The sequence below is a fragment of the Macaca mulatta genome, chromosome 3 (genome assembly GCF_049350105.2).
Source record: "Macaca mulatta isolate MMU2019108-1 chromosome 3, T2T-MMU8v2.0, whole genome shotgun sequence".
NCBI classification, from domain to species: Eukaryota; Metazoa; Chordata; class Mammalia; order Primates; family Cercopithecidae; genus Macaca; species Macaca mulatta.
Window position 1 is genome coordinate 16,745,663 of NC_133408.1, and position 23,058 is coordinate 16,768,720.

The 23,058-nt window shown below is 35.4% G+C and overlaps 1 protein-coding gene across 1 annotated transcript; it reads right to left on the reverse strand.

Annotated features, from left to right (window-relative positions):
* Nucleotides 1-11,127: 11,127 nt before the first annotated feature.
* On the reverse strand, nt 11,128-14,904 carry KRTAP20-3 (keratin associated protein 20-3). The gene is given in 2 exon segments (XM_077998151.1): nt 11,128-11,280; nt 14,806-14,904. Coding segments are annotated over 2 exon segments (252 nt in total).
* Between the last annotated feature and the right edge of the window lie 8,154 nt (nt 14,905-23,058).

The window sequence follows — 23,058 nt, forward strand, 5'->3', positions numbered from 1 at the left end:
AAATTAAAGAGCTTCTGCACAGCAAAAGAAACTACCATCAGAGTGAACAGGCAACCTATATAATGGGAGAAAATTTTTATGGCCTACCCATCTGACAAAGGGCTATTATCCAGAATCTACAAAGAACTTAAACAAATTTACAAGAAAACAATCAAACAACCCCATCAAAAAGTGGGCAAAGGGTATGAAGAGACACTTCTCAAAAGAAGACATTTATGCAGCCAACAGACACATGAAAAAATGCTTATCATCACTGGCCATCAGAGAAATGCAAATCAAAACTACAATGAGATACCATCTCACACCAGTTAGAATGGTGATCATTAAAAAGTCAGGAAACAACAGGTGCTGGAGAGGATGTGGAGAAATAGGAATGCTTTTACACTATTGGTGGGACTGTAAACTAGTTCAACCATTGTGGAAGACAGTGTGGCGATTCCTCAAGGATCTAGAACTAGAAATACCATTTGACCCAGCCGTCCCATTGCTGGGTTTATACCCAAAGGATTATAAATCATGCTTCTATAAAGACACATGCACATATATGTTTATTACGGCACTATTCACAATAGCAAAGAATTGGAACCAACCCAAATGTCCATCAGTGACAGACTGGATTAAGAAAATGTGGCACATTTACACCATGGAATACTATGCAGCCATAAAAAAGCATGAGTTCATGTCCTTTGTAGGGACATGGATGAAGCTGGAAATCATCATTCTGAGCAAATTATCACAAGGACAGAAAACCAAACACTGCATGTTCTCACTCATAGGTGGGAACTGAACAATGAGAACACTAAGACACAGAGTGTGGAACATCACACACCAGGGCCTGTCATGGGGTGGGGGGAGCGGGGAGGGATAGCATTAGGAGATATACCTAATGTAAATGATGACTTAATGGGTGCAGCACACCAACATGGCACATGTATACATATGTAACAAACCTGTACGTTGTGCACATGTACCCTAGAGCTTGAAGTATAATAAAAAAAGTGAGTAAATTAATCAAATAAGTACTATTTTAAAAAATTCAAAGAGGACAATTGTAGAGGATATTCAAATCACTTGAAATTCCAGAAACAATAAGTTATGACTGCCCAATAAGGGATTTTTTTATGTTTGGTCAATCATCTTCAAATTAAAATTACTTTTTATGGTTTATCACATATTTCTCAGTTCCACCTAGGTTATGAGACAATGGCATACAATAAGGGAATCGAATGCTATTTGTTGAAATAAAGTTTGATTAAGAGGAAGTAGAGTAAACTGCTTTTTAGAAGCTTTAAAGTGCTTTTTTGAAGGCTTTTTCAAAATTTTCAAAGCCAAATGGCTGATAGTGAATCCCTGTTTAGTAGGACATTCACATTTCATTGTCTACAATCAAATTCATTATTTATGGACACCAGACCTTGCTGCAGACAATTGACCTCACCCTTCTCCCTTCTTTCTCCAATCGTTAATGGCTTGAAATCTCAAAATAATTTATGGCCACATTTTATTTGTCATCCCTATGCCTTCTCATGTCTGAGTCCTGTTAATTTATCTTCAATGTCCTTCCATTCTTCTCTTGATTCATATTTCCCCAGCCTCTGCTTCAATAAATACATACTAGGTTCTTTGAGCAATCTCTTAATTCTTCTCCTACTTTGTATTTTTTCTTCATGATTCATTTCACAAACCCATAAGCTATTTAATCTTTCTAAGAAAATTAAACCAAGACAACCCAACAAATGAAAAATCTCGCTGCTCAAAAATTCCATGATGATTCACCTTTCCCCATCTTCTTTTATGGAAATGTAATCCTCACTGATGTAGGTTTCAGTAATGATGGCCCGTGCCTACCTTTTCCAATTTAGCTCTTGTGAATCATTTTCTCAAATCCTCAGCTTCAGTAAAAGTTTTATGAATATGTGGCTAGGACATGAGTAGTCCCACTCATGACTTGTGCTCTGTTTATCTCATTCATGAATGCCCTCTCCTTTTGCTATGTTTTATAAACTTTTCATTATAAAACTTTTAATCAGCAGAAAAATAGAATACCATGCTCCTTTTTATTTACTACCTTGTTTTAACACTCATGAGCATTTTGAAATGCTTGACCATCATTTTTCTGAAATATTAAAAATAAATCACAAATATTGTGATATTTCATATTTCAAGAGAGTTCATTATGCATCTGTAAAACTAAGGGCATTTTCTTATTTTATTATAATAGTAATATTAGTATTTTCTTTACATCTCTAATGGAGTAGTTAAAAAGATTATTTTAAAAAGTTGTTTTAGTTGTATTTTCAAAGTCTATTTTTAAAAGCAGATTTAATTCACAATAACATTGAGAAGGAAATACGGAATTTCCTAAATATCCCTTGCCCTGATACATGAAGAGCCTCCCTCATGCCCTCAACCAGAGGTATATTTGTTGCATTCCATGAACCTACATGGACACATCACTATCATCCAATGTCCATAGTTAACATAAGGGGTCACCTGTGCTATTGAACATTCTATAATTTTGACAAGTGTATCAACCATTATATTACTATACTGAGTATTTTCACTGCTCTAAAAATCCTTTGTCCTCAACCTGTTTATCCCTCTATCCCTCTCTCTTCTCTGTCCTCTGTAACCAATGATCTTTTTAGTATCTCCATAGTTCTTCCTTTATGAGAATGCCATATAGTTGGAAACATACAGTTTATAACTTTTTTATATTGGCTTCTTTTACTTAGTAATACGCATGTAAGTTTCCTCCATGTCTCTGCCTGGCTCTCATTTCATTTGTGTGTTGAATAAGACTGCATTGTGTGAATGTTCCACTGTCTTATTTATCAATTCGCCCACTAAAAGACATTTTGGTCGCTTCCAAGTTTTGGCAACTATGAATAAAGCTACTATAAACATCCGTGTGTAGGTTTTGGTGTGGACATGTTTTCAACTCATTTGGGTAAATAACCAGGAGTGCAATTGCTGGATCATAAAGTAAGGGTATATTTAGTTATGTAAGAAACTGCCAGTGTGTCTTATGAGGTTGCTATACCAGTTTGAATTCTTACCAGCAATGAATGAACCTTCCTGTTGCTCCTCATCCCTGTCATGGTTTAGTTTTGTTGGTGTTCTGTGTTTCAACCTTTCCAATAGGTGTGTAGCAGTATCTTTTTGCTGCTTTAATTTGCATTTCCCTTATGACATATGATATGGAGCACTTTTTTCATCTGCTTCTTTGCCATTTGTACATCTTCTTTAGTGAGGTGTTTGTTAAAGTCTTGGCTCACTTTTAAAATCAGGTTGTTTAGTCTCTTATTGTTGAGTCATAATAATTTCTTGTATATTTTGGATAATCGTATGTTATCACATAAGTCTTTTGCAAAGACTTCTTTCCCAGTCCATGGCTTGTCTTTTCATTCTCTTTATAGTGTCTTTTGCAGAACAAACTTTAAAAAAATATTTTAAGTAAGTCTAGCTTATCAAATTTTACTTTCTTAGATTATGCCTTTGGTTTCGTAACTAAAAAGGCATCGTCATACTCAGGCCATCTAGATTTTCTCCTATGGTATATTCTAGCAGTTTTAGTTTTGCATGTTATTTTGTCCCATGACACATTTTGATGTAATTCTTGTGAAGTGTATAAGGTCTGTGTCTAGACTTATGTTATGGCATACAAATGTCCAGTTGTTCCAGCACCATTTGTTAAAAAGATTATCCATTATTGGCCGGGCGCGGTGGCTCACACCTGTAATCCCAGCACTTTGGGAGGCCGAGGAGGGCAGATCATGAGGTCAGGAGATTGAGACCATCCTGGTTAACATGGTGAAACCCTGTCTCTACTAACAAAAAAAATTAGCTGGGCATGGTGGCAGGCACCTGCAGTCCCAGCTACTTGGGAGGCTGAGGCAGGAGAATGGTGTGAACCCAGGAGGCGGAGCTTGCAGTGAGCCGAGATTGTGCCACAGCACTCCAGCCTGGGCAACAGACACTCCAGCTTGGGCAACAGAGCGAGACTCCATCCCAAACCAAAAAAAACCCAAAAAACAAAAAACCAAAAAAGATTATCATTGCACTATTGTATTACCTTTGCTTCTTTGTTAAAGAAAAGTTGACTATATTTATGTTCATCTACTTCTGGGCTCTCGATTCTGTTTCATTGACCTGTTTGTTTCTTCACTGTCTTGATTACTGCAGCTTTGTAGTAAATCTTAAAGTTATGTAGCGTCAGTTCTCTGACTTTGTTCGTGACTTTCAATATTGAGTTGGCTACTAAGGGTCTTTTGCTTCTCCATATAACTTAATAATCAATTCGTTGATATCCACAAAATAATTGTTGGAATTGGATTGTGATTACATTGAATCTGTAGATAAAGTTGGGAAGAACTGACAGCTTGACAACACTGAGTCTTCTTATATATGAACATGGAATTTCTTTCCATTTATTTAGTTTTTGTTTGTTTTTTTTTTAGCAGCGTTTTGGACTTTTACTCACTTAGATTGGTATATATTTTGTTAGAGTTACACTTAAGCATTTCATTTTTGGGGGTGCTAATGTAAATAGTAGGCTCCTTATCTTTTTAAAATTTCAAATTCTACTTGTTTGTTGCTGGCATTTAGGAAAGCAATTTAGTTTTTCATATTAATGTTGTATTTTGCAATCTTGCTATAATTGCTCATTAATTCCAGAGGTTTTCTTGTTGATTCTTTTGGGTTTTCTACATAAATGACCATGTGAAGAAAGGCAGTTTTATTTCTTCCTTTCTAATCAGTATGCCTTTATTTCTTTTTCTTGTCATACAGTTGAAAAGTTGTGATGAGAGGGAACAGCTTTGACTTATTCCTGATTTTAGTGTGAAATATTTGAGTTTCTCACCATTAAGTATGATGTTAGCTGTAGGTTTCTTGTAGCTATTTTTTCTTTATCAACTTGAGGAAGTTCCCCTCTTTTTTTAAACTCAGGATTCAAATAAGTTCCACACGTTGCATTTAGTTGTTATATATTTTACATCTCTTCAAATTCAGAACAGCTCTGCCTTTATATGCCATTGGCTTGCTGAAAAAATTAGACCAGTTGCCTTCTAGAATAGGGCACATTCTTCATTTGTTTAGTTGTTTACTCATGATGTTTAACTTGTTCCTCTTGTAACTCCTTTATTTTCTATAAATTGTAGGTTAGATCGTAAGTCTTGGTTTAATGCAGGCTTGATACTTCGGTGAGTATGCAGAGGTGATGCATTGTATTTCCCTGCACACACTGGTTGTTTCAGCCCTCTTTTAATCTAAACCATTCTCATTTCTCCAATTATGCTTCAGGTTTCTCCATCCCGTCTATGAAGCATCATATTCCTTTCTAGCTTTCATTTATTTCTTCCTTCCTCTGAACTTCTGTGATAGTTATGTTCTGTAACATATTACAGCATTTCACACTTATCTTTATGTTATGCTATATGCCATTTTGAAGTATATTTTCTATTTTGTGCTAAAATTGTCCAAATGGATTGTAGGTCGCTAGAATTCAGTCCCCAAATATATATTTTTCCTATAGCAATAAGAATGATATAGGTTTTCACTGTATATCTTCTTTTTTGATATCATGGTTAATTCCATAGAAGCCTATTCATATCATTTTTATTTTTAAAATAAAAAAGTAAATATAGGTATATTCTTTGTTCATGTTACTTATATTTTATAGAGGAATCAAACTTGACAAGAGCAAACATAACACACAGTAATGAGAATAACTGTAGGTGCTAAGACCATTATGCATAAACCATGTAGGTACTGAGACCATGCACAGAGACCACACTCAACAAATATTTGTCTGAACAAATGAATGATGCTTGCTTGATTTGTTTATACTGTGAAAACTATTGTGCTGCCTTATATCAAGACTATTTTTTAAAAGGAGTAAACTGACTACTGATTATTATGGCAACCAGAAGCCTATTTAAGTAGTTCTCCCTAACAATTTTCTATAGTAAAGACATTCTACCAAGGATAATCTGTAAAGACCTCCGCAACAAAGCACCTAGCATACACTTAAGTGTATGTGCAGTTTTCTACAACTGTTAAGGTAGTCTTAACTGAATTAAGTGAGCTGATGATCTCTGGAGGTTTATTTCTCCTATTTACTGCCCAGAGCTCTTCCTATATTCCTTCTTTTGGCTCTAGCAGAGTTTTCAGAAACAAACTAATAAAGTATGTATCAACTCTAGTCATTAGTTCTTCATAATATGGAATTGGTTTATTAAGTAAATAAAGCTGCCATTCTGCCTGACTAATAACATTGGGCAACTCTTGAGGGCTTTAAACAGCGTTACACTTTGTTTCTGGGTAGCTGTATATAAATGCAAATTATTGTGTTATGTTTCCTAAAATACTCTTGGTCCTCATTATATACCAATGTGGCATGGTGGAAGTAGGTGCTAACAAAGGCAGGAAATCTCTCTTGGGAATAAGATCTGGTATGCTTATGGAAAAATTATGCTTACATTGTCATTACATTTTATATTACCTCATTTGTTTGGATTTTATGACTATCATCTGCTGTTGTTTGGAGTGCTGTGAGCAAGTAGTTCTTCTTCTCAGGATATGTCAAAAAGGTATACCAAATGTAAATAAATATTAAAGATAAAGTGTCAACTGTTTCTAAACAAATATTCAACATTTTTACAGTAAAAATTAACAAATACATGGTAGATCAAGCAAAAGTTAAATAAAGTTATACTCTCTAGAGCTTTCTCAATTCCATAGGTTCCTGATTCAGTTTTCCATTATCTAAAGCATCCCTTTAGTTTTCAAATTTTTCATTCATTTGTTTTCTTTATTCAGAAAATAATACATGTCTGTAATAATAAGTAAAACAATACAAATATGCATAAAGATGGTGTTAGTTATGTCTCATGCTGCTGCCCACAGGCATTCCCTTCAGATGACCTTCCATTACTTTCTACTTCCTTGTACATACATATGCAATTTTATCTCCACCCATGCATATACATATATGGGGGTTTGGAGTTTGTTGTTTCAGATGAAAAAGAATTGCATAACATATATGAGGCCCTTGCCTTTTTTATCTTGGTATGTATTTTGGATATGCTGTAAGTAAATAGATGCAGTCTCTATGCGTATCATATATCACATACATAAATCAAAACATATACATGATATATTCATTATTCTGGAAATTTTTTCAATGAAGTTTCTGTCTTTTTAAATTTATTTCCTTTTTTGTTACCGATTTACCCTCTTTCATCTCCATCCACCCACCCAACACTCCACGTCATCTTCCTACCCCTATCCCATCCAGATGACTGGATACTTAATTATCTAGTGTATTTCTCTCTCCCAATATATACATATGTATGTGTATTATTTCATAAACAGATATAGACAGATAGATATAAATAAATATTTTATTTAATGTTTTAAGTTTTGAGCTGTTGTTCTTTTTAGAGCTATAGATCTACTGACCTCTTTGGTCCATACAGGGAATTGGAGTAAAATCTCTCTGTTTAGAAGCCAAACATGATTTAATCCCACAGGTGTTTAGGGTTTTAAGGCTCTTAAAAGAGACTGGAAGAACTCAGTGTTCTGGGTTTTCCCTGTCAATATTTTTCCTTTGAACCTTGTTATGGTGTAATTTTTGCAATTGCCTTTTGCTACCGAACTAGAAATTTTGCTCCAGACTGTCATATATTACAGTAATTTCCTTTCTCAGACTTTTCTCAACCTGTTATCACTATCACAACTTTAGCGAAAATGACCCCTCTGATATCTCATGGTGCTATATTTCTAAACTATCAGAAAATTTTAAGCTTCCTGCCACAATTTACTAAGTACGGTTTCTGGATATTGCATAATAAGTCAATTATAAAGATGTTCTATCCACTTCCATACAAAGCAAACCAGCTTGAGGGTTGGTAACTCTGAGGTAAACAAGTACATAACGAATGAACAGAGCACAGCATTTGTGATCAATGTGTAGGTCTGCAGTGCAGTGATGGTTTTCAAGCTCACTCTTCTGTTTATTTTTTAGGATGCTGAACATAATAGACTTGATGGAAAATCTCTGACATGGCCAGTCTACAAAAGGTAAAAAAGATTTTCTGTGATCTGTCTCTGAGTAGAACATACACAGAATTCTTCAGCAGAAAACATAAACAGGTACCTTGTAATAAACTGCAAATGGTCATTCTACAAGGAGAAGCACATAGCTACTATTCTAATAGATCACAAGGGTTAGACCTTAGAGCTTCAATAGGTAGAAAACATACTGGCTTTTTTTGCAAATTCTGGAAATTTTCTGCTTCATTTTGTTCAAATGGCTTTATCTGGACCCATCATCTCCTGTCAGGGCATGAAGATCATACTCCAAATGGCTGCTCCCATGGCCATCACGTGGATGGGGTTTAGGGTCCATCCCAACACATGGGGGACTGGAGAGACTTCCTATACCTAACTGCTAGGCCTCTGTTGCTTTATTGTGATTGCATTTATGATATTTTGTCAACCCCTCTTGATGTTAACCTCTCTGAGGGCAGGGAACATGCTAATATTATTGATCGTATAACTGTCGGCATCCAGCTCAGCGTCAGAATTTATGTTATTACTCTAGAAATCCTTTCTGAAAGAATCCATATTTGAAGAGAGGAAGGTTGTTAAGAAGTTTCTCTTTCCAGAAAGTTGGTGGACCCATGATTTTCCTGCCATGACTCCCTTTTCATTTCCTTTTAAACTTGTATCTGCTCCTTCCCTGATTTGCAAACACCTTTTTAAAAAATTCACTTATGATTATTGGAATACTGTATGATATGGTTCAGCCTTGCTCCCCCTCCCCAAATCTCGTCTTGAATTGTAGTTCCCATAATCCTCAGGTGGCATGGGAAGGACCCAGAGAGAGGTAATTGAATCCTGGGGCAGTTACCCACATGCTGCTGTTCTCCTGACAGCAAGTACGTTCTCATGAGTTCTGATCGTTTTATAAGTGGATATTTCTGCTTGTGCTTATTCTCCTTCTTGCCACCATGTGAAGAAGAGTGTGCTTGCTTCCCCTTCTGCCATGATTGTAAGTTTCCTGAGGCCTCCCCAGGTATGTAGAACTGTGAGTTAATTAAACCTCTTTCCTTTATAAATTACCCAGTCTTGGATATTTCTTCATAGCAGAGTGAGAACGGACTAATACACTGTATTTCTGAGGTTACGACAAACTTTATCCAATTATTTTCTATATTGAAAGCTCAGTTTTCTCCTGAGTTGCAGATTTTTGCAAGAACCTGCCAGTACAAATCTTTATTTGGTCTTCCCACAGATGACATGTATGTGTAATCAAGTAAACTTTTGCAGCTCCACTTTGATAGTCCCCCAAATGTTCCGATTCTCATATCACATGTGCCATTATTTCCACAATTAGTCATTGACTGTCCAATTCATTGTTTATTTTGTGCTCTGTTGTATGCCTTAGCCCCCTTCATTCTCACACCACGTGGGCATGTTCTTTAACTTCTATCCCTTAATTATCTATTTGATCTAGGCCTTCATAGGAATCTTAGTTGCTGCTTTTTACATTAAGACCTTGCAATGACTGGTTACACAGCCTCTGGAATGGTGTTTTGGTCTGTGGTCATACTCTCTGGCCACCTTTCCTTCAACTGGATGCCATAATTATTTGTATAAAACATGCACTTCTTATTTTTATTTTATTTTTCCATGAGTTATTGGAGTACAGGTGGTATTTGGTCACATAAGTTCTTTAGTGGTGATTTGTGAAATTTTGGTGTACCCGTCAGCCAAGCAGTATATACTGCACCATATTTGTAGTCTTTTATCCCTCACCCCCCAATTCTTCCCCCCAAATTCCCAAAGTCCATTCTTATACTTTTGCATCCTCATAGCTTAGCTCCCACATATCAGTGAGAACATACGATGATTGGTTTTCCATTCCTGAGTTACTTCACTTAGAATAATAGTCTCCAATCTCATCCAGGTAAAGGAAAATATTACAACTTTCTAAAACATTAGCCAGTGCACCCATTACAAAATATATATGGACTTGATGTTCTAGTTTCTCTTCACTGCCCAGGGCTTCATTTCTTGCCAGTGACTTTGCTCACTTTTCTCTCAATAAGTAACATCAATTCATGACTTTGCAGTCCAATACTTTTTTCACGCTTTGCATTTTTGTTCCCCCTGCCTGGCATACACTTTACCCCTAATATATTTTTCCTTGGTTAAAAATTTATCCAAATGTAACCTTCAGTGAGAATATTTTTGATCTCTTTGCTCTACAGTCTCCCTCTTTTGCATCCAAACATGAACTTCTCCTCTGTGTTCCTACTTGGCCATTACATCACCTATCATGTTGTAGCATACATGTTTATTTACAGATTTGTTTTTCTGCTTAAAAACTCTCTTCCCATAAGTAATACTAAGACTTAACTGGAAGTCCTATATAGAAATTACTTAATAAATATTTATTAAACAAGTGAATATTAATAGATTTAAAGAATGAATAACATGGCCAGGCCAAAGTAGTGTAATTCAAAATAAACCTAGAACTCCCTGCTCCTGAAACATACCAAAAGGTACTTTGCCTGGTAAATTATGAAAACACATCAGTTTGGAAAAGGAAAATGTAGTTAATCTAGTGCACTGATGTGGATTTAGTGTGAATTTAATAATGTGTCTTCCTTGCCTAGAATTAGATTGAATAATTAAGCATTTTTTTTTTTTTTTGAGATGAAATCTTGCTCAGTCACCCAGGCTGGAGTGCAGTGGTGCAATCTCAGCCCACTGCAACCTCAGCCTCTTGGGTTCAAGTGTTCCTCCTGTCTCAGCCTCCCCAGTAGCTGGGGCTACAGGCACCCACCACCACACCTGGCTAAGTTTTGTAGTTTTAGTAGAGATGGGGTTTTGCCATGTTGGCCAGGATGGTCTCGAACTCCTAAACCTAGGTGATCCACTTGCCTCAGCCTCCCAAAGTGCTGGGATTACAGGGAATCATTAACAATTCTAGTTGGGTTAAACGAATAAAAGAAGTGTAGTAGAACAGCAAAAATGGACCCAATTGTAGATATTATTCAGTCAATGCCTGATAATAACCATGTACTATAATCACACTGGTGCCAGCAGTCAAATTCATAACCCACCACAGCCACATCTGTAGCCACAGTCCAGGATTCTAAAGGCACCAAAGCCAGAGGTTTAACCATATTTGCAGCCATAGCCATAGCCTAGTCCTCCATAGTAGTTGCCATAGTAGCTTATTGTGTCAGGATTTAAGTCTTTAGCCTAAGAGGCAAGAGTAAGTTTTAGTGCATAAAAACACTGACAGTCTTTTATCAGTCTCAGTGTAGGTGTGACAAACCACAGGCACTCCTGACATTCTTATATAGATCAACCTATATTTAAAAATCTCATTAATCTTATATCTTTAGATTAAAAAAAAGACTCCATATCCTGATAAAATTGAGATTTTCTTCTCAGTATGTTATGATGCTGCCAAATAGTTGATAGGCTTTAAGGGAAAAGAAAAAAAATGCTGAGTTCAATGACCTTGCTCACACTGATGCTGAATTTAACCTTTGTAACTATGTTGGATGACATCACGTGGAGGAGGCAAATGCCATCCTCTTCCCATCATTTTGCTAATAATACCCTTCTTCTTATATGCATATTTAAATCCTAATCAACACAGCTGTGATGTTATCTATATACATCTTTGTAGCAAATACAGTGGACTCTTGCATACCATGGGTTTGAACTGCACAGATAGGCTTATATTAAACAGATTTTCTGCACCTCTGCCACTCCGGCAGCAAGACCAACCTCTCCTCCTCCTTGTCCTCCTCAACCTACTCAACATGAAGACAATAAGGATGAAGACCTTTATGACGATCCACTTCCACTTAGTGAATAGTAAATACATTTTCTCTTTTTTCCTTATTTTCTTAATAACATTTTCTTTTCTTTAGCCTACTTTATTATAAGAATGTAATCTATCATACAGGTAACATAAGCATCTATTAATCAACTGTTTATGTTATTGGTAAGGCTTCTGGTCAACAGTAGGCTATTAGTAGTTAACTTTTTGGGGATTCAAAAGTTATACTCTGATTTTCAACTGCCTGGAGGTTGGCACCCCTAACCCCTGCATTGTTCAAGTGTCAACTGTGATTTATTCTGTACAAACTCCCACCAATCACATATTACTCTGTAGTTTTCCTATTGCTATGCTCTCTTCAAAGTAGTGCCATTTTCTTGCTTGTTTAGTTCCTTCCTCTCCACACCTTAAGCATTCTTTAAAAAGTTGTTTAGTTGATTATCTTGTACCTGCACTGTAATGTAGACATGTTTCTTCAGAGAAAAGAAAAGCATTGAGAATCTTATCAGATTTCAATGTCATGGGAACGTAGAGTAGACCCAAATTTAACAGAAGGCATGACTATTAATTTTTCTTTAGGGATATTGACTCTGTGTGTATCAAGTACTCATATGTAGACTTAAGTTCTGAAATGCAGACTGAATCTAGATACTATCATTTCTTAAGATGATTAAAAATAATTGAAAATTTTCCTTCACCACTGACCTTTAGGGTAATCCGTGCTTTGATCTGTTATACTTCGGTCATCCACTTTTAGGCAGTGCTAGCATGTTGGCTGAACCATCTATTATCCGGGACTAATTTTTCCTTCTTCAACTGGAAAATCAGCATAAATTTGTAGGTGTATGTTGAGAAAGGAGAGAAAACTCAGCAGAGTGGAAATCATGAGAATCCAAGCCAATTGCTTCTGAAAGTTGTTTGTACTTTCAGAACTCCCTTAAGCCCAACCTTATGTTCTCCACCTTCACCTGATGACAGAGAGCTGATGTGTATGCTCAACTTTCTGAATAAGAGGGCTAGAAAATATATCGTTCATAATGGGCAGTTCAAATCATATGATGAACTAAAAGTCATTTTTCCAAAGGAGAATATACATTTACAGAAGAGAGCATAGATTTGCTCCAAAATCCTAAAAGTATGTGCGTGATTCACCTATACAGGCCTGTAAATGCCTCCAGACAGCATTCTTATCAGTCATAGATGCTTCATGCACCATTGAATCTGCCCCTCTATACAGTTTGAACAACAGAGCAATATTCACAGCTGACTATGACCGTTCCAGAGCCTTCTCTTGCTCTTAAGTAACTCAAGACTGAAAGCCATTATATTCCTTTCTAAATGGTAGCCCGTGCCATATACAAATAAAGATTATGTTGCCATGAAAATGTAACAAAGTGACTAAGTATTATGCCTCTTGCTAAGTGTAAGAGGGGCCAAAGGGAGCAACTTATCCTTCGTTCAGATCACTAGACCGATAAAACTTTCACTGAGTGGCAGATCCCTGAATTTTTATGTAATTTATTTTCTATCTTTGGTCTCTTATGGGTCATTTAAAGATGTCCATGGTAGTTGTTAATTATTGCTCTCTGGTTCTGATCACCATAATACCATCAATATATTCCATTTTACATAATTTATTTTCTATCTTTGGTCTCTTATGGGTCATTTAAAGATGTCCATGGTAGTTGTTAATTATTGCTCTCTGGTTCTGATCACCATAATACCATCAATATATTCCATTAACACGGTATCCTCTGGAATAGAGAGGCAGTCAAGGTCTCTGCAGATGAATTTATGCCTGGACACTGAAGAGTTAGCATTCTTTTGAGATAGGGCAGTGAAGGAATATGATTGGTCTTGCCAGCTGAATGGAGACTGACTCTGGTGTTCTTTATTTGTAGGGTAAAAAGACTGCCAGATAAAAAGTGAATATTAGGTTCAAAGGGATGTGTTTATTGGCTCCAGCAGAGAAACAGCACATCTGACAAAACAGCTATATCTGGAGTCATTACTAGATTAAGTTTATGATAATTCCCTCTTATTCTTCTAAACCTATTTATATTTTGTAGAGGACAAATAAGCAATTTGAATATAGATGTGGTACAGTCATCCCTCTTGAAACTTTCAAGACTTTAATGGTAGTGTTGTGGTTTAAATTGTGTCTTCAAAAAGCATATGTTGAAGTCCTAACCCCTGGTACCCATGAATGTTACCTTATTTGGAAATAGAATCTTTGCAGTTGTAATCAAGTTGAGGTCATACTGAATTATGGTAGATTACAAGTCCAGTCACTGATTTTTTTTATAAGAGGGCTTTGTGACAAAACAGAGTTGAAGACACACACAGAGAGAATGCCATGTGACCAAGAAAACAGAAGTTAAAGTGGTATGTTTGTACGCCGAGAAAAACCAAAGATTGCCTGCAGCCATCAGGAGTTAGGAAAAGGCAAGGAAGGATTTTTCTCCAGACTCTTCAGAGAGAACATGGACCATCCACACCTTGATTTTTAATTTCTAGCCTTCAGAACTATGAGAGAATAAGTTTCTATTGTTTTAAGCCACCAAATGTATGATATGTTGCTATACTAGTCCTAGGAAATTACTGTAGATAGCATTAATCTCTATAATCTTTCTGGAAATAAAAGATTGTTTTTAATTTACTATTTGGTAGGAAGAGGTAGCTCTACTAATTTCTGTTTATTCTTTCCTACCACAATAGACCTCACTCCAGAGACCCAGTGTGCAGATCCTGCCAGTTGTAACATATCTATTTCATGGGGAGAGTGGTGGATTCACTGTGCCCATTATGAAATAGATGAAAGTTCAAACTTCATTTATTATTTTACTTGACCACAATAGGGTATGGAGTCTTTAAAAATTTAGTCTCTGTTTAGAGCCAATGTCTGATAATCTCTAAAAATTCTGATGCTTTACCCTTGTCCAAAGCACTGTCATACTAGTAAATTGGTGCAGATTATTTTGAAGATGACTGAAAGGATGATTTACAGTATCATCTTTTTGGCAATGCTGCATGGATCTTCTTCAACAGACCTGCCTCGCATTCATTCAAAAATTTGTGGGCCTGTAAATTGGCTTAGATGGAGTTGGTTAATTGGTTAATGTCTAGTTTCTTTTGTCTTTAATCTTACAGATTCCATTCATTTCCAAATTTATTTAGAGCAGCAGCATTTTTTTATCCCTTTCAGTGAGTTTGTTTTAGATATTTGTAATACAGCTAGGTGATTTTGTAATATTCTCTATTTCATTCTGGGATCCTTTGTTCTTTAAGTAATTTTTCATAATTTCTGTAAATTAAGGTTCACTCTTTTTTATTTTTAACTTTTATTTTAAGTTCAGGGGACATATGCAGGTTTGTTACGTAAGTAAACTTATGTTATGGGGATTTGTTGTACAGATTATTTTATCACCCAGGTTTTAAGCCTAGTACCCATTAGTTTTTTCCTGATCCTCTCCCTCCACCCACTGGTAGGCCCCATTGTATGTCGTTTCCCTCTATGTGTCCACCACAAAGATGAGAAAAAATTGGCATAAGGTTCACTCTTTGTGCTGTAAAGTTATATGAGTTTTGAGAAATGGATAGTGTCACATTTCCACAAATAAAATATCACACAAAATGGTTTTACTGCCCTAAAAAAAATCCCCTGTGATTTGCCCATTTAATCTTCCTTTCCTGAACCTTTAGAAACGACTCATCTTTTTACTATCTCTATTGCCTTTTCCAGAATATAATATAATTGTAATCATATAGTACATGGCCATTTCACTAATTTGGTGTTTTAATCACAATTTTTATAAAGAGAATAAAATACCTAGGAATAAAGTTAACAAGGGAAGTAAAGGACATCTTTAAGGAGAACTACAAATCATGGCTCAAGGAAACCAGAGAGGACACAAACAAATGGGAAAATATTCCATGCTAATGGATAGGAAGACTCAATATTGTGAAAATGGCCATACTGCCCGAAGCAATTTATAGATTCAATGCTATTCCCATTAAACTATGATTGACATTCTTCACAGAATTAGAAAGAAAACATTTTAAAATTCACATGGAACCCAAATCCGCATAACCAAGACAACCCTAAGCAAAAAGAACAAAGCTGGAGGCATCACGCTACCCAACTTCAAACTATACTATGAAACTACAGTAACCAAAACAACATGGTACTGATACAAGAACAGACACAAAGACCAATGGAACAGAATGGAGAACTCAGAAATAAGATCACACATCTAGAACCTTTGACAAACCTGACAAAAACAAGCAAAGGAGAAAGGATTCCCTGTTTAATAAATGGTGCTGGGAGAACTGGCTATCCATATGCAGAGAATTGAAACTGGACCCCTTTCTTACACCTTATAAAAAAATTAACTCAAAATGGATTAAAGACTTAAATGCAAAACCCAAAATTATAAAAACCCTAGAAAATCTAGTCAATACCATTCAAGATACAGGCATGGGAAAAGATTTCATGATGAAATCGCCACAAGCAATTGCAACAAAAGTAAAAATTGACAAATGGGATCTAACTAAAGAGCTTCTACATGGCAAAAGTAACTATCATCAGAGTAAGCAGGCAACCTACAGAGTGGGAGAAAATGTTTTCAATCTATCTGTCCAACAAAGACCTCATATCCAAAATCTACAAGGAACTTAAACAAATTTACAAGAAAGAAACAAACAACCCCATTAAAAAGTAGGCAAAGAACATGAACAGACACTTCTCAAAAGAAGGCATTCATGCAGCAATATGGTTTGGCTGTGTCCCCACCCAAATCTCATCTTGAATTTTCGCATATTGTAGGGGGGTTCAGTGGGAGGTGGTTGTATTATGGGGGCGGTTCTTTCCTGCACTGTTTCCAGGGTAGTGAATAAGTCTCATGAGATCTAATGGTTTGATATGGGAAATGTATTTCTCTTGGCTAACAGAAAACTGGAAAGTTCTTAAATATTTGGAAATTAATACACTGCTAAATAATACATGAATAAAAGAAGTCCAAAATATTTAAAAATACATTCATCTAAATGTATTCTAAAAAATGAAAATACAACTTAGTAAAATAGGCAGATGCACCAAAAACAGTACATGAACTTATTTCTTAGAGGAAAATTCATAGTGCTGTGTGTATAAATTTGAAGAAAAGAAAGATCTAAAAACTCCCACCTTAGGAAACCAGGAAAAGAAGAATATGCAAGCCTAAAGCAAGCATAAGAAATATATAATAAAAATTAGAGAAAAAATAAGTAAATTGAAAATAGAAAACTATGCACCATTCTTGCCTCTTATTATTTTCCTTTGTGTATCTCATTGACAGCACCTACATCTCCTAAGTTAATTCCTTAGAGATACGCCATCAATTCTGCCAGTGACAGGCTCTTGAGCAAGATGTGACCCGGAAGAGAGGCAGAAGCTGTATTATTTCACCTGCATTAGCAAGAAGATGCATGATGTTTGGGAAATGTGGGGTTTTTAAAGTCTGTTTCCCTTAGAAACACTCACCTTAATATTATAGGCAGCTGTGACCTTCAGTGTCAATTTATTATGGTTCCTGTAACTTCCTAACTAACTAAATGGTGGCAGTGAATTTGAGTGATTGTAGAAGCCTTTCTTGACTTTTTCTCCTATGCTCTTTCCTGTGGTTTTATATCCATTTATTTCTCAGGGTTAAATCATTTTCTGCTTAAATATACAGAATACTTTCTATTTCCTCAACAAAACATTGAAAGACATCACTCAGGAGAGTAACATACAATATAAATGTGAATTAACGCAACGTGCAATTTTATTGGGTCAAAAAGTCCTTTTCTTTTCTTTCTAAACAAACTTCTTTCATGACAATCATGGGGGAAAAATTTGCCAGCTTATAATTCTATACCCAGTAAAAATATCCTTCCAAATTTAAGGTAAACCATTTTTTTCACGAGAGAAAAGTGGCCCAGCAGATTGCACTATAAATATTAAAGAGCTTTCTCTATGTAGTAGCAAAATGATCCCAAATTAAACAGAAAGACTTAGGAAGGAATGAAAAGGCCAAGAAAAGGTGAAATACATAGCTCAATGTAAATGGCTGGGGAAATTGAGTGATATGAGGAGGATGTCTCTAAGCTGGGATGGATGTAACAGTGCCCTGGAATGGGTTGAAGAGCTGAGGAGGATGGAGGGCACTCATATGTTCTAATGTGGCAGAACAGAACCTAAGGGTACCATAGAGGCTGTCTATGGAGATAAGCAGGGGTGGGGCAGTCCATTGCAGAATGACAGTACTTGAGGAGGGCGAGCACAGGTGCGGAACAATGAAAGTGGTAGCCGTACATAGCAGGGCATTGGAGCATTAGTTGGGTTAGGAGGGCATCCTTATATTAGAGAAGTACAGTGGGGAGGCCAGATTTGGGATGTAGAGTATTAAGGGACTGAGTTCACCCCTGCTTGCACAGGTGTCAGAGACTGAGCAGGACAAACTGGATAACCATGAGGACTGGAGCCTGTGGTAATCATTTGATGTGGGTTGTTGGAGGGCATACAGGACGAGCAGGGTAGTCTTCACAGGCATAGTGGTTGGGACTGCATGGACAATGGGAATTGGCTATGTATTGGAAGAATGATTAAATAAGTAATTCTATCAAGGATCATGGGAGTAGCTGCCTTGATCAACCCTTATGGCATACAGGCAGAAAACTAGAATGATCATTGTGATTTTAGGTTAGAATCACAGTGTGAACACATGATTTTCAATTTATTTATTTACAAACAAAAATTGTATATACTTAAGGTGTACAACTTGATGTTTTGTTATATGTATACATTGTGAATGATCATCACAGTCAAGCTAATTAATATATTTATCACTTCACATAGCATAATTTCTTTTTCTTCTTTTTGTGATGAGTACAGCTAAGATCTAAAATCTTCTTAGCATATTTCAAGTATGCAATAGAGTATCATTAACTGTAGTCACTATGCTGCCCATTCAATCTGCAGCATTTATTTTTTTTATAACTGAAACTGTACACTTTCACCAACTCCTTCCCATCTCCCTCTCCCCTCAGCCCCTGGCAACCATCTTTCTATTAATACTCTCTGCTTTTATGAGTTTGACTATTTTAGATTCCACATGTAAATTAAATCATGAAGTATTTGCTTTTTTTAAAATTTATTTTACTTAGCATACTATCCTCCAGGCTTGTCCATGTTATTGAAAATGACAGGATGGCAGAATTTTGTCTTTCATAAAGCTGAAAAATATTTCAGTGTGTGTGTGTGTGTGTGTGTCTGAGTGTAAACCATTTCTTATCCACTCATTGATTGATGGACACTTAGGTTATTTCCATATCTTGGTTATTATGAATAATGCTGCAATAAATGTGGGAATGCAGATATCTCTTTAACATCCAGATATTAATTCCCTGAATAAAGGCCCAGGAGTGAAATTACTGGATAATAAGGTAACTCTGTTTTTAATTTTTTGAGGAACAGCTACATTGTTTTCCATAATGGCCTAACTAATTTTTATATACTCCAAAAGTATACAGGATTCCTTTTACTCCTTATCTTCTTTTGTTTTGTTTTGTTTTTTTTTTTAGTAGTAACCATTCTAACAGGTGTGAGGTGATAGTTCACTGAGGTTGATTTTCATCTTCCAGATGACTAGTGAAACATAGCATCACTTTATACCTGTTGGCCATTTATATGCCTTCTGTTAAGAAATGTGTATGTAGACCCTTTGATTATTTTTTAATCAGATTGTTTCTTTGCTATTGGGTTGTAGGTGTTCCATATACATTTTGTATATTAGCCTCTTACATATATGGTTTGCAAACATTTTCTCCCATTTTGTAGATTGTCTCTTCACTGTTGATTGAGGCAATCTTTTTTTTTTTTTTTTTTTTTTGAGACAGAATCTTGCTCTGTCATCCAGGCTGTAGCAGTGGTGTGACTGTGGCTCACTGCAACCTCCGCCTCCCAGGTTCAAGTGTTTCTCCTGCCTCAGCCTCCCGAGTAGCTGGGATTACAGGCACCTGCCACCACAACTGGCTAATTTTTTTTTTTTTTTTTTTTGTATTTTTAGTAGAGACGAGGCTTCACCTTGTTGGCCAGGCTGGTTTTGAACTCTTGACTTCAAGTGATCCACCTGCCTTGGCCTCCGAAAGTGTCAGGATTACAGGCATGAGCCACCACACCCAGTCTCTCTATTCTTTTTATTTTCTTCTTTTTCTTTTCTAATTGACACATTATACTTGAACATATTTATAGAGTACAATTTGATATTTCAACACATGTATATGTTGTATAATGATAGAATCAGAATACTTAGTATATTCATCACCTCTTGCAATTGTCATTTCTTTGTGGCAAGAGCATACAAAAGCCATTCTTCTAGCTATTTTGTAATACACAATGCATTACTGTTAACCATAGATACTGTACTGTGTAACAGAACACAGAATTGATTCAGTGGAACAATGATTGTTCCATTGGTCTACATGTCTGTTTTTATGCCAGTTTTGTGCTGTTTTGGTTATTGTATCTTTGTAATATGTTTCAAAGTTAAGTAGTGTGGTGCCTCTAGCATTTTTCTTTTTGCTAATGATTATTTTGGCTATTGAGAGTCTTTTTTGGTTCCATATGAATTTTAGGATTTTTTTGGAGTGGGGGGAAGAATGCAATGCATATTTAGTTGGGGATTGCATTAAATGTGTAGATCTTTTTAGGTAGTAGGGCCGTTTTAATAATATTAGTTCTCTCCATTCATGAACACAAAATATCTTTCCATTTGTGTCCTCTTGAATTTATTTTATCGATGTTTTATAAGTTTTACTATATGGACTTTTCACCTCCCTAGTTTTGTTTATTCCCAAGTATTTTCTTTTTTTTGTTGCTATTGTAAATAAAATAGTTTTAAAAAATTCCTTTTCAGATAATTTGCTGTCTGTATATAGAAATGCCATTGATTTTTGTATGTTGATTTTGTATCATGGCAACTTCACTAAGTTTATCCATTCTAAGAGTTTTTTATCCTCTCTCTCTTCAGGGTTTTCTACATTTATAATCGTATGTCACCTGCAAACAGATAATTTCCCTTATTTATTTCTGATTTGAAAGGCTTTACTTCCTTTTTCTTGTGCGCTGCTCTGACCAGAACTTCCAGTACGATGTTGAATAGAAGTACTAAGAGTGGGCACTCTTGTATTGTGCCAGATCTTAGAGGAAAAGCTTTCAGTTTTTCTGTGATGATTATATAATGTTAGCTGTGAGCTCTTTATACATGGCCTTTATTGTGTTAAGCTTCTTCTATACCTTTTTTTTTTGGTTCTTTATCATAAATGGCTCTTGAATATTATCAAATGGCTTTTTAGCATCTATTAAGATGATCATGTGATGGTTATATTTCATTCTATTGATAATGCATATCACAGTGATTTATTTGCTTATATTGAATAATCAAATAATCCTTGCATCCCAGGGATAAATTCCAATTGATCTTGGTGTATAATCCTTTTAGTGTGCTGTTGAATATGGTTTGATAGTATTTTATTCAGGAATTTGGCAACTGTGTTCCTAGATTATACTGACCTATAGTTTTATTTTCTTATGTTGTGTTTTTCTGGTTTGGTATCATGGTAGTTATAATCTCATAAAATAAGATTGGAAGAGGTGCTTTGTCTATTTTTGGAAGAGCTTAAGAAGTATTTGTATTAATTCTTCTTCGAATATTTTAGAGATTTTTCTCCATCTGATCCTGAGCCTTTCTTTGTTGGGATTGTTTTAAGTACTGCTTCAATTTTTTTTATTTGGTATTGTTCTGTTTAGGCATTTTATTTTTTCTAGATTCAGTGTTAGTAGGTTGCATGTTTCTAGAAATTTATTCATTTCTTCCAGATTTTTCAGTTTGTTGTCTTATGAGTGTTCATAATAATCCGTTATGCCTTTTTGAGGCATCCATTGCAATGTGTCTCCTCTTTTATTTATAATATTCTTTATTTGAATCTTCTCTCTTTTTTCTTAATTAGTCTAGTTAAAGATTTGGTCACTTTTGTTTATCTTTTTTAAAACACCAACTCAGTTTTTTTTCCAACTTTTTTTCAACTTTTTTGCTCTTCTCTATATATGTTTCTTCTCTAATCATTATTATTTTTTTCTGCTAGCTTTGAGCTTAGTCTTTTTATTCATAGGCCTTTAGGTGTAAATTTAGATTGTTTATCTGAGATCTTTCTTCTTTTTTAATACAGGCACTTATTGCTGTAAACCTCTCTCTTAGTATTCCTTTTGTTGCATTGCGTAAATTTGGGTATGCCGTGTTTTTATTTTCATTTGTTTCTAGATACTTTTAAAATTTCCTTTTGATTTTCTCTTTGACCCAGTGGTTGTTCAAGGGTGTGTTGTTTAGTTTCTATATATCTGTGACTTTTTCCATTTGCTGATATCAGTTTCAAACCAAAGTACTTGAAATCAGTTTGATCTTCTTCAGTTTGTTAAGGCTTTGTATGTGACCTAAAATGTAAATATCCTGGAGAACATTCTATGTGCACTGGAGAAAAATTTGCCACCTTCTGCTGTTAGGTAAAAAGTTCTACCCATGTCTGTTAGGGCTACTTGGTTTATAGTGTTGTTCAAGTGAACTATTTCTTTTTTGATTTTCTGTCTGGATTACGTATATTATTGGAAGTGGGGTATTGGAATCTCCTATAGTTATTGTATTGCTATCAATTCACTCTTTAGATCTATTATTTACCTTATATATTTAGGTGCTCTTATGTTGGGTACATATGTATTTATAATTGTAATATCTTCCTGTTAAGTTGACCCTTTTATGATTACATAATGACCTTCTTTTGCCATAGAGATAGTTCTGACTTAGTCTATTCTGTGTAAGTAGAGTCACTCCTGCTTTCTTTTGGTTATATTTGCATGGAGTATCTTTTTCCTTTCCTTTTCTTATAGCTTATGTGTGTCCTTAAACACAAAGTGAATCAATTGTTGACAGAATATTGCTGGCTCTTGGTGTATTTTTGTTTGTTTATTCATACAGTCATTTTATGCCTTTTGATTGAAGAATTCAACCATTTACATTTAATGTAATTATTGATAGTTGAAAATTACTCAACATTTTATTCATTCTTTTCTTTCTCTTTGCAGTTCTATTATACTAGTTATCTTCTCTTGATGT